This window comes from Cervus canadensis, chromosome 12 (assembly GCF_019320065.1).
Source record: "Cervus canadensis isolate Bull #8, Minnesota chromosome 12, ASM1932006v1, whole genome shotgun sequence".
NCBI lineage: Eukaryota > Metazoa > Chordata > Mammalia > Artiodactyla > Cervidae > Cervus > Cervus canadensis.
The window spans coordinates 72,408,040-72,427,303 of record NC_057397.1 but is presented as its reverse complement, the minus strand read 5'-3'; the positions used below and the strand labels follow the sequence as shown (position 1 = coordinate 72,427,303).

The window sequence follows — 19,264 nt, the reverse complement described above, 5'->3', positions numbered from 1 at the left end:
GCGAATGGCTCTTAGGATTGTTATTCTCCTACTTGTTGATGTGATATGGGTTGCATCCTCAGAACTTATTTCGGTATGCAAGCTTTATCTAGGAATGATGCTGTGTTATTGAAATATCATTATATCTCTAGCCATTACTGTCTCTCATGCCCACTTAAGTGATATTTTGAATATTGTTAAATTTTCTCTTCTAACGAACTAGCATGCATTGGAGAAGGAAATGGCAACCCATTCCAGTATTCTTGCCTGGAGAATTCCAGGGATGGAGGAGCCTGGTCGGCTGCCGTCTATGGGGTCACACAGAGTTGGACACGACTGAGGCGACTTAGCAGCAGCAGAAGCCTAGCATGCAAGATTTTAAGCATGACCTTCCTAGCCTGGGAGATGTGTGCAATTGTCCGATGGTTAGCACATTCGTTAGTACCACCCTTCTTGGGAACTGGGATGAGGATTGACCTTTTCCAGTCCGTGGCCACTACCAGGTCTTCCAGATTTGCTGACATAATGAAAGCAAAACCTTGATGGCATCATCCTTTAAGGATTTGAATAGTTTGCTGGAATTTCATTCAATGTGAATTTTAGGAGGACAGAAATCAGCATATAGCAGGTGAGTATCCAGACACTTCACTGAATAATTTAATTTGACTGATTTAAGAGCTTCATTTTAAATACTGGCAGCTATGATACACCAGAAATGTCTTTGCAGTGTGTAAGCTTACCGTAAAAGTTTTTACGGATCGACTTAAAGTAAATGAGCTGTGTGTAGTTTTCAGCAATTGTTTCGTGTGGTTGCACGGCAATGCTCCTAAGACTTGCTGCCTTGCCCCACCTGGGAGGTCACGTCCCTGGAAAATTATTGTAGTTAATTGCCCTGACCCTTGCCTTACAGCCTTGAACCAATTGTCACTGTTCCTGAACCGGCCCAAGCCTGACACCTTTCATGGCAATTTCCCAACTCTGCATCTGCTTTATCACATGTACCTTCTGATCAGGGACTTCTTTTGCTCTAAAGCCATCAACAAAATTCTGTGTTTGAGATCTTATAGAGATTTATTGAAATCTCTTTTTCCCCTCATTTCACTGTATTGATGAATGTTTTCCTTTTCATATATCTTGAATATTAACTTGGTTGGGGAGGGGGGTCAAATGGTGCATGATATGGTTAGACCAAAATCCGACCAGAGAAGCCTAAAGGATTTGTAAAACCCTCTGGCTTTTCCCTCTGCCTACCATCTTAGTAGATGTGTCTTCAGAAAAGACATGACCACTTTCTTCCGAACCTCTGCTAACTACATTCTTAAAAGAAGAATATGGTTCTTTGCCTATAGAGGTACAGTTCTTATACCTCTCTTTGCCTAACTATCTCGCGCCAGAGTGCTTCGGGAATGATGGTCATTTCTCAGCCGCTGCTAATGACACCTAAGTACTTAAAACTTTTATTCATAGAACAGTTCCACTAGCACCAAATTATGGCTCGCTCTAGTGTCTGCCCATATAGCAACTGTTACATTAGCCCAGAATTTGATAGTTATATCACAGGAAAGTTAATTTAGTTAGCTTCCAGATCCTTAAATAAGTTTGGGAGCAGAAGGAAAAAGAACAGCATTAAGTCCAAAAGGAAATATTAAAATATCTTCTGGGCGAAGCTGCTTTATCTAAATCCAGCATGGAGCCGGGCTTTGGCGGTGGGGTCCCAACACTGCCCCTCTGCAGCGGGGTGGCCTTGGACAAGGTATGGAACCCCCACAGCCTGATTCCTCCGTGTGAAGTGGTCCTTAAGCGCTGGCTGGGGGGGAGTCTTGAGTAGAACCATGCGTGTATTGCATGTAATGCCTGACACATATTAACAACCTCAAGCAAGGTTGGCATTTTAAAAAATTCGTCTTTTTAAAACCTAAACTTTTTGAAATTGTTTCATTTACTCTCACAATTTTAGGTTCATTCATGCACTTCCCTGGGGGCTCAGCTGGTAAAGAATCTGCCTGCAATACGGGAGACCTGGGTTCAATCCCTGGGTTGGGAAGATCCCCTGGAGAAGGGAAAGTATTCTGGCCTGGAGAATTCCACAGACTGTATAGTCCATGGGGTCACAAAGAGTCGGACACGACTGAGCAACTTTCACTTCACTTCACTTCATGATTTTCAGAGGTGCCGATGTCAGCGTTATAGAGAAAATATTTAGAAGGGGCTCAGTGAGAATGTTTGTCTAGACCATGAGTGGGAAAAACATTGACCCAACTGAGTGGACACAAGTCTTGGCTCTGTTACTACTTATAAGCACAAGTATTGAAAACATGAGGAGTTTGAACTAGGCAAGCAGCCGGGTGACTTTAAACTCAAACATGACTCAAGTGACCCATTAGAGATTTCATTCCTAACCCCTGGAGGCATGGCCCTGAAGGTTATCGGATTATTGTCTGGAGAGAAAGCTATCTTCTGGGCATATTATCCCCTTCCACCCCAAACCGCCATTCATTATGCACCCAGGGCCTGTGTGATGGAGGTGAGGAAAGAGACGCCTCTCCCCTGCCGTGGTCCAATCTTGAGTTCTCACTTCGTTTTCTGGACACAGCTGAGAACTGCTATTATTATCCCATCTTGGAAACAAGGCCACTTAAATGAGTTGAAATAAAACAATTCAATCTCCATACGCCTTTCTCTTTGCAATGTAGGACTAGCCTCTCCATTAACTTTAAAAAAAAAGCACCCAGTACACACATGTGCACACACACACACGTACACATGCCCACATGCATCATACAGGCAAGGGCTTGAGCCTTGTTACCTGTGGGCTGAAGTCTCACTGACTTTGTTCGCCCCCGTGAGCGTCGGTCTAATAGTTCTCTGCAAATCGGGAATGTTGGCGGCTCACCTGCTTTTACATCACAGGGGTGCTGTGGGGAACAATTAAATATCTCGAGTCTGCTAAGATTATTAAGTGCTGGCAATTCCCCTCTCAGGTAATAGCTTCTGAGCCATAAAGGGACAGTTAAATAAGCACTTCCATTTTAATATCCTTTTCAGGAGGTAAAAAGGATTCTCCAATTCCATAATGTCTAAATGTGGCACTGCTGTTTGGAGGGGGTGAAGAAATTTTATAGTTACACAATTTCATGAAGGGATACGTGCCTTGTTTTAAACTCCTTTGGGTAAAATTTTTGTTGGGATAACTTTGAGAAGCTCAGGGGCCATGCAGGAGACTATTTTCCTGCTGGAAATTCATTCTTGCCCAGGAAGCCTGTAACCCAGGCAGCCAGACTCCAGTGACTGTGCTTCTGAGTGGACAGGCTTATTTTCATCCAGTGAAAGGTGGGTTTTGGGGTTTTTTTTTCACATTTATTTATTCAGCTTTGGCGGTGTCTGGTCAGCTTTGGCGGTGACCTGCGGGATCTTCCGTCGCGGTGCCTGGGTCTCTGTGGTTGTGGCGGGGCTCTGGAGTGTGTGGACTCTGGTTTCCAGCACACGAGTCTCTAGTGAGGCGTGTGAGCTTAGTCGCATGTGGGGTCTTGGCTCTCTGACCAGGGATGAAGCCCGCGTCCTGTGCATTGCAAGGCAGAGTCTTAACCGCTGGACCACCAGGGAAGTCCTGAAAGGCGTTTGTTTTTCAAGCTTGAACTGTGCAGTGGGTGAGTCCCCTTGCTGTCAGACCTGAGGACTGTGTCTCACCGCTTAGCTGTCCTTTCTGGCTCGTCCACCTCAGCCTCTCGCTGCCTCTTTCCCCTCAGCTCTTAATCACGTTCTCTTCGCTCCCATCTTCAGGGGAAAAACACCAAAACTGGAAGTCCAAAGTTCCTTCAGCCCCTAGGTCTCCATATTAGTTACCTTCCGCCGCCCTGTAGCGTGAACTCTTTTAAAAAACAAAGCGAACAAAACCTCTTTACTTCCCTCTCATTCTAAACACACAGTGGCCAGCTTTCTGCTTTCTTCCCTTCCCCTTCCACAAGCAAACCCCCCTGAACGCGTGTTCGCTCTGCGTTAGAGGACCTCTGCGTGGCTGCATCCTGAGAACACTTGCTTTAGTGTCCACCTTGATTTTCCTGGGGCCTTTGACGTCTTCTTTCTGAAATGTCCTAGAACTCCTTCCTGTGGCTTTCTTCCTACCGTCTGCTCATTCCTGCTGAGTTCTGTCCAGGGCCTTGAATGTTGGGGCTCCCCAGAATTCTCAGGACTGAACTCTTGAGGTACCCACCAAGGTGTGACCTCAAGCACTCCCAAACATCTGCTTCTACCTTTAAACTGCCCAGTTCCCTGACCGTCTCTGCCCCAGCGCTGTCTTCAGGACTCAGATGGCTGAAGCCTGCCTAGTATCTCCTCCTGGGCATCTGAGCTCACTCTGCCCCAAACCTGCTCCTATTATAACCTGTTCTTCCTCCAACACTCGCATCTCAATAAATGGCTCCAGCTTCTAACTGTTAAAACCAGAAACCGATGCGTCATCCTTGACAACTAAACACAACATAACCTGAGCGTTCAGAGAAAGGTTCCAGGAGCAGACCGAGTTTGACACACCGCTCTCTCATTTGTTAGCTGTGTCATCATGGCTGAGATTTTTACCTGTCTGGGCCTCTAGTTGCTCATCTGTAAAATTTCATTAATAATAGTACCTATTATCATTACAGTGTGATTATCATAATTAAATATAAATGCAGTATAAGTTTTGTAAAGCACTTTGCTATATAAGTGTATTTCCCTCTTCTGTTTTAATGCCTATTCTGTCTATATAGATCGTAATTCTCCCCGTCCTTAAAGGCACTCAGCATCTCCCATGGCCCTCGATCTACATTCCTCATCTTGTCCTTCAGGACCTCGCCTGTTCAGTCTGGGCCCCACCTCCAGCACTCAGCCTCAGGCAGAAGGATGTCCTTGTTCCTGGCTCTCTGCCTCTGGGGCTTTCCACGTGTTCTCCCTTCTGCCTGCAAGCACTCTTTCGCCCCATTCCCGGCTGCTTTTGCTTAGACAGCTCTTACTCATTCTGCAAGCTGCAGCCTGAAGTCACTCCCTAGGAAGTCTGATCCCAGTTCAGTTCAGTCGCTCAGTCGTGTCCGACTCTCTGCGACCCCATGGACTGCAGCACCCCAGGCCTCCCTGTCCTGGAGTTTACTCAAACTCATGTCCATCGAGCCGGTGATGCCATCCAACCACCTCATCAGTCTGATCCCAGACAGGTTTAAGGCCCAGCTCTGAAGCCGCACGCCACCCTCAATCTTTGCACAGCCTGCCTGCTGCGCTGCAGGGCATCCCAGTGGCTCCTTCTCCAGGACCTCCCTCAAGCTGTGTTCTCTACACAGGAGGCGACTGGGTCTCTCTTACTTCTTCACCTCATCGTTTGCAACATCCTGGGAATATAGGGCTTTGTATTGAAGGAAGAAATCACATAAAGTGTGAATCTGTGGACTCCTGGGGTTCTGGGAGGGGGAAGAGGTTAGAAAGCTCACTCCCTCATAAGAGAAAAAGACCGGAACAGTCTAATTTTAAATACATAAAACATTTTAATTTTAAAATGAATATGTTAATTTTATTCCTTTTTATTTTAAATACTTAAAACTTTGAATCCTCAGTGATGGGGCTTCATCACAGATTTCAACAGTCAGCTTTTAAAGTAGAAAGAAACCCTTCAGTTCTGTGTTTCTCAACTTTGTCAGTCCACAGTCCATTACGAGAAATCAAACAATCTACACCCTCGCGGCTCTCTGCCCCCAGCCCCAACCCCTACATACGATAGTTAGTGTGTAGGGTCATCTCCTACGTGGTTCACCGGTCAGTTATTAGAGCTATGAATACAGTTTTTCAAACTACAGTTCCCTCTGAGCCATGTATCTTACCCCACCCACATCTCTCATACGCCAGAGCTTAAACTTAAAGGAGATGTGATTTCCTTCGTGAACGAGGACGTGCCTGGACGGTGTGTGATGCTTTAACCTGTGGGGTGCTCCTTATCCTCGTGCAATCGTGTCCCTAACCACCGGGTCCCCCTTCCACCCCAGGTGCAGTTACATGATAGACAACGTGATTCTCCTGATGAACGGCGCTCTGCAGAGCAAACCCGTGAAGGACATTCTGGGGAAGTGCCACCCCCTCGGCCACTTCACGGAAATGGAAGCAGTCAACATCGCAGAGACGCCTTCTGACCTCTTCAACGCCATTCTGGTGGAGACGCCCTTAGGTACGAGCGCCCAAGTCACCGTGCGGCTGTTTGTGCACGTTATCACACCATTAGAAAATGCACTTGCCACTCACAGTTGTCTCCATGAATGCAGCGTCATACTATACAGATTCCTAGAAGGGGAAGGGGACATTGCAGAATCATCTGGTCCAGCTCCCTCCTTTTTCAGGTCAAGACGAGTGATGTAATACCACCCCAGACCCCACGCAGACCATTGGTAGCCGAGCAGGGCCAGGCCTCACCTTCCAACATCCAAGCCCATGGGCTTCACTCCTGATCACAGCAAATAAATGATAACACTTGTAATTTTTCAAAAAATTTTCTAGCTGTGTTTTAGGTGATTCAGTTCCTTACCTTTTCATTTTAAATTTCTGTATAGGGCTGTGTCTGGGAAACACTTTGTTTTAGGAAGTTTGGGAATGCCATTTTTTTCTGAGATGCTCAGGAGTGTCTGTCAAACGACCTGAAGCAGTGAGAAAATAAATGTTAATGTCATCATACTTTGGCATGGACAATAGTTGCAGCATTTAAAATGCTGAAGGAATCATTTTATACCTCCATTGTCAGGAAACCCTGATAATAGCTGTTCACTGCTGATCATTCGTCATAATAGCTGCCATTTAAAACAAACTTAAAAAAAAAAAGTAATTGCATCATTATTAAGGGTCGGTTGCTCCAGGAGCATAGCGTGGCCGAAAGACAATGAGTCTGAAAACCCATGTTCACAGGCACGAAGCCAGGCCCTGCCGCCCCCAACCACGGGACGTGGGAGAATTCATTTCACTCAAGTTTCCTCATGCTGAAAACAATACTCTCTTCCTATCAAAGAGTTTTTAAAACTAGGACAGTTTTTAATACAGCTCCATACTTGTCACATAGTAAGGTTGCAAATGGTAACTGTGGCTGGCTGATGTGGGGAGGGACTTCAAAAGCGGAAACCATAAAGTGAGGAGTACAAGGTTGGGAGGATTGAAAACGTTCAAGTGTATCCAGTGATTACTGAGGGCTTGCACAGAGCAAATGCTTCCTCAGTAGTCACTCCCCCATCACTGCCACTGAGCTTCATTGAGGCTGTCAATTGTCCTAGTTAGCAGTGAGCAGGGGGTGGTACATTCAGGAGACATTTTCTACAATTTAAAATCCTCTTTTGATTTATTTTGAATGATAATTTCTGCTTTCAGCTCCGTTCTTTCAAGACTGTACGTCTGAAAATGCTCTAGATGAACTGAATATTGAAATCCTGCGTAATAAACTGTACAAGGTAACTGTTTCCCCAGATATGATGTTCTTCTTTATTATATAATACATTGTAACCAGAGTTCTTCATCAGATGTTATTTACTTGCTAGCAGCTCATCTGGTAGAGAATCCACCTGCAAAGCATGAGACCCAGGTTCCATTCCTGGGTCAGGAAGATCCCCTGGAGAAGTAAATGGCAACCCACCCCATTATTCTTGCCTGGGTTGCAAAGAGTAGGACACGACTGGGCAACTAACACTTTCTCTATATTGACCGAGGATCGGCTCAGCTGTTTGGTTTTGGGCTTCCCAGGTGGTGCTAGCGGTAAAGAACCCGCCTGCCAATGCAGGAGACAGAAGAGATGTGGGTTCAATCCCTGGGTCGGGAAGATCCCCTGGAGAAGGAAATGGAAACCCACTCCAGTATTCTTGCCTGGAGAATCCCATGGACACCGGAGCCTGGTAGGCTACAGTCCATGGGGGCGCACAGAGTCGGACACGACTGAAAGTGACTTAGCGCTAGCACTTGCTAGCCAGCCTCTGAACTGTGAAGTCGGGCATCATGGGAACAAAGCTCTTTAGTCCTGACCTGTCTTCTAGTTAAATACTCGTATGTCAACTTCTGCCATCCAGCAAGATTCCTGAGATGATCCCATTCTTCTCTGTATCCTTAGCTTGTACATGGTGCCTGGCACATAAAAGGTGTCAACTGGATGGATGGAAGGATGGATAGGTAGATAGATGAGTGGGGTGAACAACGTCAGTCCATTTCAAAAGCAGCAGCTTACCCTGTGAGCCCTGTGTTATGTAGTTTTCGTCTCTGACCTCAGCCCTGTTACAGAGCCCGTGAGTCTCACAGTGAACCTGCCCACAGAATTTTAATTTGCTGACGGTGTGCACCAGGATGAGCCGCCCTTGGACACCACACCACCTGGTGCAGCGTGACCGTCTCTCTGGACCACGCCGCCGCCCTCTGAGACGCTCTGTGTGACGGGCTGAGTCACAGGGGCTGTCCGTGTCCCCCATGCAACCGCAGCATCCTTACAGTCTCACAGGGCACCTGGACAGACATGCCCTCTATCTAGCTTCTCATGCTGCAACGTATGAACCCTCCTCTCCAAGGCACCACATTGCTGCTGCCTCCTTTTTATAAGGAGACCATGGGCTTAGACGAGGCATCCCTGAGATACAGCTAGCAGAAGCCACTGTTTTAAGCATTTCTAGGTATGAGTTCATTTACTCTTCTCGGCAAATCTACATGCCATCCCCACTCCCCAGATGAGAAAACTGAAACGTGGAGAGGTAAATTTAGTTGGCAGAAGTCAGCGAGCTAGTAGGTAATAGAGTTGAGACTCAAACACAGACCGCCTGACTCTACGCCTAGACTCTGCCTTCCCCATGTATTGTCCACACTCAGCACCATCCCAAATGTGTCTCCTGAGTGCTTGGACTTTCACTTTTTCATAGGCCCAATTCTGGATTTATTTGCTGAGCTCATAAGAGAGTTTCATACTCTTGTTAGAATAGCGAGAATTAACTATGAAATAATCCAAGAGCCATGCAAAAAAGTGCTTGGTAAGTTATTTCAAGCTATGATAAGTTCAATTTTGTTCTTTTACGGAGTTTTGCTTTTTAGGCTCTGCAGTGTACTGCAAGGTGAAAGTTTGCATCAAACGTATTATAAGATATCTCCCTATGGGAGAAGTAATTCAATTTTCATTAAACAGTTTAATAAGTAGTGAAAAGCTGATCTAGAAATTTCCAAAATAAAAATATGTTCATTTTCTTGTTTTGTGGTCTTTCTTCTTTTTAAGTCCTACATCGAGGCATTCTACAAATTCTGTAAGAATCATGGTGATATCACAGCAGAAGTCATGTGTCCCATTCTGGAGGTAAGAAAGAGACCTTGACTTTTTTATGCCAAATAACAGGCTAACACGCTTTTTACTTATATAGTCCTACCATTTTTTTTATTCTTAGAAGTTATTTTATCTAGAAATAAAATAGCAATATATTTTATTATGTGTATCATTTGATGTCTTCAAATAGAGTGGTGTTTTCCTAGTTTTCTACAGAGAAGAGCTTATTTGGAAATTAAAAAAGAATAATGCTTATAGAAGTTTGATCATGATTTACTTGGATGTAGTAGGAAGGAAGCAGATTATAATTCATTAAAAATTTAGTATGCTTTGGACAACTGGTGCACTATAGGTTCCCATAACAATCACCAAGTTCCCTCCCGACTTTGGGCCTGTTGGGAACCCCCACAGCTTGTCAACAAAACCCCTGTGGGTGGCGCTCCTCATGTAAGTCCTAAAGTACAGGCCTCCACGAGCAACCCCTGAGCATCACCACCCCCAGCAGAAAGACCAGGGGTGGTGATTCCCAGTCGGTGTGCCCACTTACTCCTCACAGAGTGGCAGATGCCACCATCGGCGCCCACCTCTCTAACTGATGCTATACTCCCTATAATCCCTCTTCATCATCACAGCTTTCATCTGTGCCCAGAGGCCCTCCTGCTTGCAACTGTCAGTCTGCACACACACGGGAGACTCAGGCCAGAGATCAAGGGATCGGAGGGGAATTCTGGGCGTAGTTTGTGCTGAGTGTTTTACCTGGATCTCTCTTGCTGACTTACTATTTCACCTGGATCTTAAAAAAAAAAGTATTCCCCGGTGGTCCAGTGCTAGGATTCTTTGCTTTCACTGCCAAGAGCACAGGTTCAATCCCTGGTTGGGGAACTAAGAATCCCTGAAGCCATATGGCACAGCCAAAAAATAAAACACAAAAGCTTACTGGGCTTAGAAAGCTCTTGCTTTGCCCTGTGGAAAGGAGTTTTGTCTAAAGAATATCCTTAATCATTAGATTATCAGTTATACTGGCTTCATTGGTGGGTTCAGTTCAGTCTCTCAGTCGTGTCCGACTCTTTGCAACCAGCACGCCAGGCCTCCCTGTCCATCACCAACTCCCAGAGTTTACTCAAATTCATGTCCATCGAGTCGGTGATGCCATCCAATCATCTCATCCTCTGCTGTCCCCTTCTCCTCCCGCCTTCAATCTTTCCCAGCATCAGGGTCTTTTCAAATGAGTCAGCTCTTTGCATCAGGTGGCCAACATATTGGAGTTTCAGCTTCAGCATCAGTCTTTCCAATGAACACTCAGGACTAGGTAGATATTAATATTTACAAATTTGAATGACTTCTGATTTCAAGAAAAGCCTGATAAGAACTGTTCATTGAAGAAGAAAAAAAGCTGAAATAACGTCATCTGCACGTATTTTAACCTAACGTTCTGATACTGCGTTTGATAAAAGTGTGTGTGTGCTTAGTCGCTTCAGTTGTGTCCAACTCTGCAACCCCATGGACTGTAGCCCACCAGGCTCCTCTGTCCTTGGGATTCTCCAGGCAGGAATACTGGAGTGGGTTATCATGCCCTCCTCCAGGGGGTCTTCCCGACCCAGGGATCAAACCACATCTCTCACATCTCCTGCATTAGCAGTTTAAGTTCTTTACCACTAGTGCCACCTGGGAAGCCCCTTGATAAAAGTAATTCCCTTCAAATATCTAATTATTAAACTTTTATAGTTAAAGATACTGTTGAAAATTTAAAGTCAAAGCAGTCCTTGAAGTAAGAGCTCTTTGGAGGACTCCAAAAATATTTTCTATCTCTATCTGTATTACATAGGCAGTGGGCATCAAAAATGATTTTTTCAAGGCATGCCAGTTGTCAAAAAGGGAGTTCCAGACATGCTGAGCGCATAACACAAGCAGCCTAGTGACCCTCTGAAGCATCTCACTTTCTTTTCATAAATTTAAGTACTAGCCATTTTATAAAAAGCCACATTATCTATGGCTCAAAGTATAGATTCTACATGGCATAATTCCTGTGGCTTAGCAATGATTCACATACTTTGTACCTAACAAATATGTGGGAAAGAGTTATGTTAAGATTAATAACTTTCACATCTGTCAAAATGACTATCACCAAAAAGAATATAAACAACAAATGTTGGCAAGGATGTGGAGAAAAGGAAACCATCATCACTGTTGCTAGGAATATAAATTGGTGCAGCCGCTGTGGAAAATGGTATGGGATTTTCTCAAAAAAAAAAGAAAAGAAACTAGAACTACCACATGACCCAGCAGTTCCACTCCTGATACATATCTGAAAAAAGCAAAGGTACTAATTTGAAAAGATACATACACTCCAATGTGTATAGTAGCATTATTTACAATTTCCAAAGTATGGAAGCAACCTAAATGTCTATCAACAGATGAAAAGGTAAAGAAGATGTAGTACATATATGCAATGGAATACTATTCAGCCATGAAAAAGGATGAAATCTTGCCATTTGCAGCAACTTGGATGGATTTGGAGGGCATTGTACTAAATAAAACAGAGAGACACAAGTACTGTATGTTATCTTATATGTGGAATCTAAAAAATAAACCAGTGAATAAAACAAAAAAGAAGCAGACTCGGGGATAAAGAGAACAAACTAGTGGTTACCAGTGAAGTGAGTGAAGGGGGAAGGACAGAACAGGGGGAAGGGTTATTATGGGATTATATGAAACGTGAAATTTGAAAATCATTAAGCACTATAGAATAATCTTTCATTTAATAAAAATGAAAAAAGAATAATAACCTTACAGAGGTATACAATAGCACTATTAATAGCTAACATATATTATATACCAGAAACTGGGTTTCTTATTGCCATGAAATCTCCCTCTTGCATTTCTTTTCTTATCCCTGGAAGGCCTAAGATTACTGACAGGATTGGTTATATTCAGTAGCCAGAGGCAGCTGCCTTTGCTTCCATATAAGGCCTCCCCTTGCTTCTGACGTGCCCATAATTTCCATGAGAGCAATCAAAAGAATCAGAAGAAACCAACTCTCGCTCTGATAGGAAACACCTGTTCTAACAACACAGTTCCAGTAAGATGTGTTGTAAGTCTGGATTTGCTATTGGTTAATTAGTAAAAAAAAAACAAAAAATGATACTGCAGAGCAATTCATTTCAGCTCTGATGTGCATATGAGTAATCTTGGGATCTCATTTCAAATGCAGATTCTAGTTCACTAGGTCTGGACTACAGTCTAAGATTCTGAACTTCTAATAAGCTTTCCATTGATGTCAAAACTACGAACCCTTGAAACACACCTCGGGTAGCAACATGGTGGAGAATTTTAGAGTGGTAGGACGGTAGACCGTTCTGTTGGAGTTGGTAAACATTTAAGATCTTCCTGTGTCAGGCACTAGATATCCAAAAATAAGGAACAAGACAGACATGACCCCTCAAAGATTTTAGAGTGCAGTGGGATGAAAGACACACGTGGAGATTTTAAAATAATGTGGTAAGCGCAGGTAGCTTTGGGTAGGTGGAGAAGGCCTTCTTAGCCCAAGGTCATCATAGCAGATTCCCCCGGCAGGCAGAGGAGGTGAAATGGGGGACAGACTGAGATGGAATGGTCAGAGTGGGGAGAAGCAGAACCAAGAGGAGTGTGAAGACATAGAAGGCGATTTCAAGAAGGGTCTGGCGGTAAGATGAAGCAGAGAGTCGGCACGTGGGGCTGGGAGCTCAGCGTCTAGGAGGGCTCAGCGCAGAGGAGACAGGTGGGGAGCAGACTGACCCCTCCTGAGAGAGCGTGTGGTCAGACCTCACCGTTGACAAATGAGGAAACAGGTATTTCCTTGTCCCAAGTCCCATGATCCTTAGCGACAGGCTTAGATTTACTGATCTGAGTGAACTCTGGGAGTTGGTGATGGACAGGGAGGCCTGGCGTGCTGCGATTCATGGGGTCACAAAGAGTCGGACACGACTGAGTGACTGAACTGAACTGACCCTAGGACTTGAAAGAAGAAAAAAGTACAAACAGATGGTAAGTAGCCCGGTTTGTTTTAAAGATCCTACTGATGTCAGCATTCAGAAAGGGATGTTAACTGGTAGGACATGCACTTTCTGGTTCTATACATTTTGCCAGGACCTTCTATCTGCATTATCTTGTCCTGTCTCTGAATCGATCCCAGCAAGTAGGTCTTACTCTGATCTTTATGGAAGAGCCGTTCGAGACTCTAGGCGCCTATGCGAGAGAAACGCTTGAGTAACTGATAACAGAGCCTGGGAACTGAGTTTTAGTGGAATGCCCTGGCCTCCTGGGTTGTCGTCACTGCTGTGAGCTCCTTCTCTGGCCAGCCGAGTTGCTCCGTGACAGGAAGAGACTGTGGGAACATTAATAACACATGTCCACATTATAATTAGCCATAGATTGGAAAGAAGGCAGATCGTTCTGAAAATGAATTTGTCTAGAGCATTTAGTAGCTGGTTCAATTTCACTGACTCTGATGTCTTGCAAATTAAGTTTGAGGCTGACCGGCGTGCTTTTATCATCACTCTGAACTCCTTTGGCACCGAGTTGAGCAAAGAGGACCGGGAGACCCTCTACCCGACCTGCGGCAAGCTCTTCCCCGAGGGGCTGCGCCTGCTGGCCCAAGCCGAGGACTTCGAGCAGATGAAGAGGGTAGCGGACAGTTACGGAGTGCGTGCTTGCCCTGGAATGTCTCGCGTGCTTTCGTCTCGCGTGATTTCGTCTCGCGTGCTTTAGAAAGTCCACACATCACATTGACACTTTATCTAATGCGGTTATAATGTTTATAGGCTAGAAGGCAGTCTCTCTTGCTAGGATGTCTCTCCCAAAGAAATACACCAAGTTTCTAAACCAAGCTAGTGTGTTTTCTAAGATTCCTGCCAAGCAAGTACTTGTTTAAATCTCCAGGGGATGGTCATTTGAGCCTTTTTTTTTTTTTTTTTTATAAAGTGCTTGATAGAGCAAATTCCCCAAGGGACTGGTGCGGTGGAAATGTGAGCTCATGTCAGAGTTATGTGAAAGAGCCTGCCCCAGCCGCCCTTTCAAGTGCCCACTGGGCAAACATTGCTAGGTACAGAATGTCTCCTAGGAGGGCAGAATATGGTCATACTGTTTATAGCACTCTCTTTGCTCAGTGGCCAGCATTCGGGCAAGAGGGCTGCCACGTCCTCTTACTGCGCGCCTGGTTGCTCTTGGACAGCCTGAAGCTTCTCAGCTCAAGGTTATAACCTCATCCCCTGGCACCCTCCCTTCTCACTTGCAGACAGTAACACACAGAGCCTCCAGGGAGCTTTTCCAGGACTAGAATGACACCCCTCTCATCTTTGCCCCCAGGGAAAGATAAGCCAACCAACAATGCATGAACCTTTGTGTCACTGCAAGAGGCTCTTGAGCATAATCCTAAAATTTGAGCTTCTCCCCGTTTTCACCCCTTCCTCACTTAAAATTCCACATGAATTTTATCAGTTGTCATCTCAAAAAAACCCGTGAACCCATACCGATTAAACCATTTAGCCTCTACGATGTGTCTAACCAGCGCTAAGAGACAAATATGGAAATTAGCTTAAACTGTGTGCACAGAGAGTAGAATTGCTTTTGCCTCCTGGCTTATAGGCCTGAATAAGCCAACAGAATGGAATTCCATCCCTACTCTCCTTGTTTGGATTTTTTTTGTTATTTCCTCAAGAGACCAAAGAGCCTACAAAAAACATCCAGGCCTTCTGGATAGATGTTCTAAAATAGATGCGCAATTCTTTTGTTGCTGGGAAGATATAATTTTTATGCTTGTAAAACGTGAAAACTTGTTTTAAAAAACGATGTCTTGTCTTTCTTTTTCAGGCATACAAGCCTTTGTTTGAGGCTGTAAGTGCCAGCAGTGGGGGAAAGACCCTGGAGGATGTGTTTTATGAGCGTGAGGTATGATGGAAATGGAAATGCTCCTAACGTTTACACCCTTTTTCTCATACTCTGGGCTTTAGGGGTTTTTCTTATTTTGTACGCTTTGGGTTTTCTTTTTACAGTTGACCAGGCCAACTGACTAGGCACATTCGTAGCTTGGACAGGTATCAGTTAGTGTGCCTGCCGTGGAGCGTCAAGGCCCTGAGGTTCACAAATGGTGGCTTCGCGTGGGATTGTCCCATCCAGACAGATGTGCTCACAGTGAGGTTCCGGGAGTGAGCCAGCCGTGTGTGCTAAGTCGCTTCAGTCGTGCCCGATTCTGTGCGCCCCCCTGGGCTGTAGCCCACCAGCCTCCTCTGTCCAGGGGATTCTCCAGCACAGCATATGCTAGTGAGGCAGCTCGTCCATAGTTACCTAGGGAAACAAAGCTAGGATGCCCTCATGATCGCGTGTTGACTGTCATCATGGAGCTCACTCTGTTAAGTGCACACCCTCTAACCCATCCCTTCTTCAAGGAGGATTTATCACTCCTGTGCTGTTATAACAGTTCAGAATTATTTGCATGGAAATCCATCCAGTCTAGATTATTGTGTTTCCCTGAAAAGGCAGAAGAGTACTTTAATCTTATAGCCAATTCGTGGGCTACTGGAATGTGCAACAAGAGGCAGGTAGCTCTATGGGGGCCCCCAAATCTGGAGAGTTTTTTACGATGTGTTTTATTCATCTCCCTAAAACCACTGGTTTTAGAGAGAAGCCTGAAATTTACCCACACTTTAGGGTCAGACTGGCTCCAGAAAGCAGTATGAGAGTCTTCCTGTAAGTCCTACTCTAGGTATTTTCTAACAGCTCTCTAGAAGGAAGTGAAAACAATGCAAGTTGTTTCATATATTAGGGATGTTTTAAAAGCCCACACTCTTGCACTTCTGCTGCAAAGACGGCTGTTAAAGGGGCCCCCTTGGCAGGAAAAATGCCTGCCTGCTCCTGACAGAGGGGAGCCTCCCCTTCCTGACAACTTTGCTTGAGGTTTTCAGAACTAAGGGACTTGGTACCTCTTCTTTTTCCTAAATGGAAAAGAATAAAGGCATTGTTCCATTTCAGACTGTACCCTAGTTAAAAAAAAAATTTTTTTTAAATGTTCTTTTAACAGTTTAACTATATGTCAAGTTTCTAAGGAAACTCATAGCGTCACTTGGTCCAGATTCGATTCCTGTATGACATTGCCCTGAAAAGGAGTTCAGTAGCTTAAAAACTACTTGAGAATTGTAAACGTTGTGGCCAAGGGAAAATATCTAAATGAGAGAAGCCCACTAGCTAGAAGCCAAATCAATATCACTACCAAGTTACACACACACACACTCACACACACACTCACACACTCACACTCTCACACACACTCACACACTCACACTCACACACTCACTCACACACAGTCACACACTCACACACACACTCTCACACACACACACTCGCACACACTCACTCACACACACACTTGCACACTCTCACACATGCACTCACACACACACACTCACACACACTCTTACACACACTTACACACACACTCACACACACACACACACACAGTTGCAGTCCTAGGAATGAGTGAGTCAGTGCTAGCAGTGCTGCTGAGATCTGGAGCCTGTCTTACAATTTTCCAAACTTACTTCCTAAACTGCTGGTTGTCTGCCTTTCTCTGCAAAGTGACACCCTCCCTTTAGACTTGCTAAATTTCCTGCTGTTTCTCTTTCTTTGACCCAACTTGGAAATTGTCTATTTAAATACAGATAAACACTAAACAAGCTGGTCTGTAGCTTCCTATTCTTTCACTAATGTAGTATGTTCCATATAAGGTGATGGTCGATGTTTTTCTTTTTTTTTTCTTCCTTCCTCAGGTACAGATGAACTTGCTGGCATTTAACAGGCAATTCCACTATGGCGTGTTTTACGCATACACCAAGCTGAAGGAACAAGAAATGAGAAACATCGTGTGGATAGCCGAATGCATTTCACAGAGACAACGAACTAAAATCAACAGTTACATTCCAATCTTATAACCCAGTGAGGGGCCTCAAATGCAGAAAATCATAAATGTTAAGAGGAGGTGATGAGGGCAATAAAGGAGTTGTGTCGTATTATCTAGACGCTGCACTTCATGAATTATACACCCACTGGAAGCACAGCAAAGCTACCCGGAAACAAAGCGTATCTTTTTCCGGGAGCCTTAAATCTTGTTATGCCTCATTCTCCACTGGGCCTTAGACATTAATTTTAACTAACCTGTGGTACTTTCCCTATTCTCGTTTTCTTCTTATAAAATCAAATCTATTAAAAAGTGTTTTGCTTTCCCATGTTTATCCACAGGCCCAAATACTGAGTGTCTCCTTTACTTGTTAACTGTCCATTCCTTATCTATGTCCACAGAAATCCAGAGTAGTACATAGGCATCAAGGACCACACTTGGTGGAAAACACTGTATTTTTTCCTAATACACTTTGATCTGGTATGCTTGGGAAAGCTACACAGTTCCAAATCATATTCCATAGGTGCAGGTAGTGTTAAATTTCCTACTAAGGCTACCAACTATAACTTATTCTCTCACAACTTTCATTTAAAAAAAAGGTATACCTCTCTTTCTTACAGTTTCTTCATATTAATACTTTGAGAATAAAAAGTTGTTATATTTTATTTCGTTCAGAAACATAAATCATAGGTTCACAGGATATGGCAACTCTATAAAACTCAAGTTTACCAGAGAAAGAAAAATCAACAAACACTGCTCCAGTGCTTTCTTTAAAAATAAAAATAAAAAATTCCTAAATAGAAAAATCTGGGTTTTTTTGTTATATTTTAAAAGGTAAACATATTTATATTTGAAAAGTTCTTGAAGTAAGAATATTTACAGAGAGTATAGAAAGTGAAATCACTCAATCATGTCCGACTCTGTGCGACCCCCATGGACTGTAGCCCACCAAGCTCCTCCGTCCATGGGATTTTACAGGCAAGAATACTGGAGTGGGTTGCCATTGCCTTTTCCAGGGGATCGGATCTTCCCGACCCAGGGATCGAACTCGGGTCTCCCGCACTGTAGGCAGACGTTTTACCGTCTGAGCCACCAGGGCAGTCCAGGAATATTCAGTATACCTATACTGAATTAGGTCCAAAGACCAAGAAGTAAATCCATTTTGGGGGAAAAAAAATTAAACTTACCGTAAAATAGTTCTAATTTCAGTGATAGGAATTTTTAAGCAGGAGGAAGAGCAGTGGCTCTCGGAGTCAGAAGGAAGGCGGTGCCTCTCCGCCCAGCGGCGCAGGGGACCCGGGCCGTGTCCCCACGGGGAGGCCGCCCTGCTCAGGCTCCAGCGCGGATTCAGCAGCCGGACCCGGGAGCTGCTCCAGGGCCGCCTCTGGCGTGGAAAGCGTCCTCCCCGGCTCGCCCCTGCCCCTACCTGCCGCTGCCGTCTTCCCCTCCGAAGCCCGGAGGCCAGGAGACGCCCGTAGGCTACATTTCCACCCAGGGTGTCTGCAGCGGGGGAGACGCGTAAGACTGGGCGTCCGGAAGGGTCGAGGGCAAAGATGCTGGTTGCAAAGCGGCCCCTTAGAGAAAGTCCAGTGCTTTCTCAGACCGGGCCGTTCCCACCCGCCTCTCCATGACCCGTGTGGGCCCTTCACGTGCCCCAGGGCTGCGGGCTGCGGTTACCTCTCATCACCTCCATGCCAGCAATGAAGCCGCCAGCCCCCCGAAGCCCTCCCTAGCCACCAAGTCTAACCATCGTGCGGACAGAAGAGAAAGAAATTTCCTGTCCCTTCATGAGGCACATTCTGTAGGATGTGCCCTGTTAGACATCGGGGCGCACACTGCTGTTGGGAAAACTTGGCTTGGAAGTTACAGCCTCTAAGTGGCTGGGATCCGATTTCTCTGTAATACCTCGGGGACCCTTTGGAAACGAGGCCAGCAAATCAGGTACATGGAGCAACACAAAAAACTATGAGGCAAAAATGTATTTCGTTTCCTAAGTGGTGGGAGCTGAGGCTGCTTGTCATCCCTTTAGCACCCACCTCCCAGCAGTATTCCATCAGTCTCAGATGTCCACCTCCATA

At 45.0% G+C, this 19,264-nt stretch overlaps 1 protein-coding gene across 3 annotated transcripts in view; it reads left to right on the top strand.

Moving 5' to 3' along the window:
- Nucleotides 1–17,992, top strand: part of ATP6V0D2 (ATPase H+ transporting V0 subunit d2) — a 49,528-nt gene extending 31,536 nt beyond the window's left edge. The window contains exons 3-8 of one of the 3 annotated variants that reach the window (XM_043483951.1): nucleotides 5,985–6,163; nucleotides 7,345–7,424; nucleotides 9,215–9,292; nucleotides 13,763–13,921; nucleotides 15,107–15,184; nucleotides 17,059–17,992. In XM_043483951.1, coding sequence (XP_043339886.1) covers nucleotides 5,985–6,163; nucleotides 7,345–7,424; nucleotides 9,215–9,292; nucleotides 13,763–13,921; nucleotides 15,107–15,184; nucleotides 17,059–17,220 — 736 coding nt within the window. In that variant the 3' untranslated portion in view covers nucleotides 17,221–17,992. Of the gene's footprint in view, nucleotides 1–5,984; nucleotides 6,164–7,344; nucleotides 7,425–9,214; nucleotides 9,293–13,762; nucleotides 13,940–15,106; nucleotides 15,185–17,058 lie in introns of all 3 variants that reach the window. The other 2 variants (XM_043483950.1, XM_043483952.1) reach the window with 2 other exon arrangements.
- Nucleotides 17,993–19,264: the final 1,272 nt, after the last annotated feature.